General features: G+C 63.9%; 1 protein-coding gene across 1 annotated transcript; it reads right to left on the reverse strand.

The window, feature by feature from the left end:
* Positions 1 to 555: 555 nt before the first annotated feature.
* Positions 556 to 1,911, reverse strand: LOC104828915 (interleukin-1 beta-like). Its single transcript, XM_010562918.1, has 5 exons — positions 1,793 to 1,911; positions 1,380 to 1,699; positions 1,101 to 1,271; positions 858 to 1,003; positions 556 to 768 (listed from the first exon to the last, which is right to left on the reverse strand). The coding sequence occupies exons 1-5, from the start codon at positions 1,831 to 1,833 to the stop codon at positions 556 to 558; spliced, it is 891 nt and encodes a 296-aa protein (XP_010561220.1). The 5' UTR covers positions 1,834 to 1,911.
* Positions 1,912 to 3,438: the final 1,527 nt, after the last annotated feature.

Raw genomic sequence — 3,438 nt, forward strand, 5'->3', positions numbered from 1 at the left:
TGCCAGGGGCTGCAAGTGACCCCCACCCACGGGACGCCCACCCCAGCTACCACCCTGCCTGTGGGGTGGACATGGGGATGGGCTGGTCCCTGGGTCTGGGGTGGTCCCTTGGGTCTGGGGTGGTCACAGGGCTGTGGGGTCACCCCCTGCCCCCTGGGCTTTGTACCCAGGCCTGGAGAGCCCCCAAAAGCAGCCAAAACAGTGGGATTTTCCCATCCATAAACCACCCCCGCATTGTTTAACCCCTGTGAGAGCAACGAGCTGAGCGACACCATCCTGGGAAACCTTTTATTTCCACTTCTATCACCAACAAATACCCCTGTTCCTGATAACAAAACCACAGTATTTCCAATAAAATTAATATAAATTAAAAGCAAGGGGTGGACACAATAAATAAGTACAAATTGGGGTGACTCAGGCCCACGGGGCCCAGAGCTGCTATTTCACCTGAAATAGATGGGGAGCATGGGGGTCCCAGCTGCGGGGTTTGTACTTGGTACATACAGCCTGAAAACCGGCAACTGCCAGTTGGGTTGCATTGGGTGCAGGGGCTCCTCAGCGCCCACTCAGCTTGTAGGTGGCAATGTTGACCTGGTCGGGCTGGTTGGTGATGCCAACAGGCTGGCGGGGCTGCAGGGAGGTGCAGATGAACCAGCCAGGGAAGGCAGCTGACTCGAAGCGGGTGGTCCCATCACCCGGGCTGTCCAGGCGGAAGAAGATGAAGCGGGTCAGCTCCATGCTCTCAATGTCCTTCCTGATGTCAGCTTCCTACAACCGGGGGGGGGGAGAAACAGGGTTCAGGGTGGGATGGAACCCCCAGGCCCTTGGGGATGGATCCAACGGGACCCCTCACTCACCTCCAGCTGCAGCACGGGCTCAGTGCCGCTCATCACACACGACATGTAGAGTTGGTAACCCTTAATGCCCAAGGCCACCGGCATCCGCCCAGTCGCTGGGCCACCCTGCGATGACCGGGGACGGTACAGAGCGATGTTGAGCTTCACTGCAGAAAAAAGGAGGGTTAACGGGTGGTCCCAGGGCTGTGGGGTGGCTGCCGGGGTTAGGGACGGGGACACTGGATAAGGACCGAGTCCCCTCACCTTTCCATCTGGCAGAGGGTCCCTGCAGGTGCAGGGCCACCAGCTGGGTGGGCGACTCCAGCACAAAGCACTTGTGGTCAAGGTCGAGGATGTCGAAGGACTGGGAGCGGGTGTAGCGATAGACAGGCGCCCTGGCATAGGTGTCCTCGATCTGCTGGAAGGAGATGGGCTCTGCAGGGAGGGAGACGGTCAGGGAGATGCTGATGGTCCCTGGTCCAAGAACATCCCCCAAGAGCATCCCCCAGCTGGAGTGACACCTCCAACACCACCCCCCCATACCGAAAATATCCTCCAGGAAGCCCCCAAGGTCACTGTCGGCAAAGTCCTTGTGCACCGGCTGCTTCTGGAGCTTGGTCACGGCCACCACAAGGACGGCAGCTTGGCGAAAGGTCCTGGCAGGGTGTCCCTTGGTCACTGTGACCTGGATGTCCACCCCGGGTGATGTCCCCTCTGAGTCCAGGCAGGGTTTCTGGGGAGGAAAGGAGATGTGGGGTGAGAGCTCGGCTTCCCCATCACGGGTGTCTTGCCGTTCCCACCAACCCGGTGTTACCTTCTGCGGGCAGAGGCAGTCGGGGCCATAAAACGTCTCCTCATTCAGGCTGAAAGGCAAAGGGAGATGGTGAAGCCAGGGCCACCATGGCACCAGAGCAGCATCGCGTCCCCAGTGTCCTCTGCGGCATGGCCACGCTTACCTGCTGCTCTCCAGCGTGTCCAAATCGGGGACGAACGCCATCTACGCCGCTGACTGCAAAAACGTGGGCAGAGATCTGTCAGTACCTGTTGAGTGCCACAGCACTTGGCTGCCTGCTCCTGCCTGTAGCCTCGCTTGGGTGTTCTCTGAGCCTGGTGTCGGCGCGGCGGGTTTTCAAGAGCCTCTGGACGGAAGCACTGTCAGAGCGGGATTTCCACCTTTCGCAATGCCTGGTTTTGCCCAGTTCCTCTAGCATGGCCGGGAGAGCTGGGGCGCTGGCTGCCCCTAAGCAGCACTGTGGGGCTGAGCGAGGGGCCGTGCATGGGGCAGAGAGCAGGGGTGATGCTCTGGGGCCGGTGTGTGGGGCAGAGAGCAGGGGCGATGCTCTGGGGCCGGTGTGTGGGGCAGAGAGCAGGGGCAATGTTTGGGGTCAACGTGTGGGGCCGGTGCTCGTGTGCTGGCCCTCAGCGGCTGGGCTGACCTAGCAGGGACTGCCCCAGCACCATCCCCATCCCACTGGGGCCGGGATGACACGCACCCTCGTCAGGACAGGGGACCATGGATGCCCCGGAAGGGGCCAGTGGCGCAAGCACTGCCACTCCACCATTTCCCCACGGCTTCCTCCTGTGCTGCCCAGGCCTGCAGCACCACAGCTGGCAGGGCTCCCTCCATCACCCCTCCAGTCCCCACTGCCCCAATATCTGAGGGTACAGGACCCTGCTGTCCCCTCAGTCCCCTGTGCCCACGCAAGCTGCCCCAGGGACATGGCCTTTGGGGACACTCCTTGTCACCACCCCGCAGCATACCCCACTCCGCACGGTGCCCTGCATCCAGCCGGGCTGTGGGTGGTTGCATCACGCCGGCCAGGCCAGGGATGTGCGTGGCCAGGCTTGCGTGGCCGCAGGCTCTCGGGGTGTTTTCCTGGTGCCTGTTTCACTTCCTGAAAGTGCCGGCCAGCCCCGCATGGCTTCTCGGCTCTGGGCTGCTGCTGTCATGACTCACCCAGCAGGAAATTGCCAGCAACCCCAAAACTCCCCTGGCACCTCCGGCCTGCCCAGCTCTGCCTGCACCCCTGGCTGGCTCTGCCTGTCCCCCATGCAGAGGCGAGGCCCACTGGCTGTCACCCACGCCGGGATGTCCCTGAAAGCCTGGGCTCCCCCAGGCTATGGGGTCCTCCACACCAAGTGGGGGTCCCCAGGCCATGGCAGGGTCCCCAGGCCATGGCAGGGGCCCCAGGCCCTGGGGGGGGTTCCCAGCCTGTGGTGAGGGTCCCCAGGCTGTGGTAGTGTCCCCAGGCTGTGGGGTCCTCCCCACCACAGTGAGGTTCCCCAGGCCGTGGTGAGGGTCCCCAGGCCACGGCAGGGTCCCCAGGCCACGGCAGGGTCCCCAGGCTGTGGTGGTGTCCCCAGGCCGTGGGGTCCTCCCCACCACAGTGGTGGTCTCCAGGCCGTTGGCGCCGAGCCCTGAGGCGAGGGCCGCGCCCGGTAACCATGGCGACCGCCCCACTCCGGTTCCCGCCGCCCAAGCTACGCCCCTACTCCTGGCCCCGCCCCTGCCGGGTTCTCCGGCGCGCCGCAGAGGCTGCGGCGCATGCGCGTTGGGCCGGGCTCGGAGGGGGCGTGGCGGCAGGCGGGGGGTGTGGCGACG

Source organism: Haliaeetus leucocephalus, unplaced genomic scaffold (genome assembly GCF_000737465.1).
Source record: "Haliaeetus leucocephalus isolate CR32 unplaced genomic scaffold, Haliaeetus_leucocephalus-4.0 Scaffold162, whole genome shotgun sequence".
In the NCBI taxonomy this organism is placed as follows: Eukaryota; Metazoa; Chordata; class Aves; order Accipitriformes; family Accipitridae; genus Haliaeetus; species Haliaeetus leucocephalus.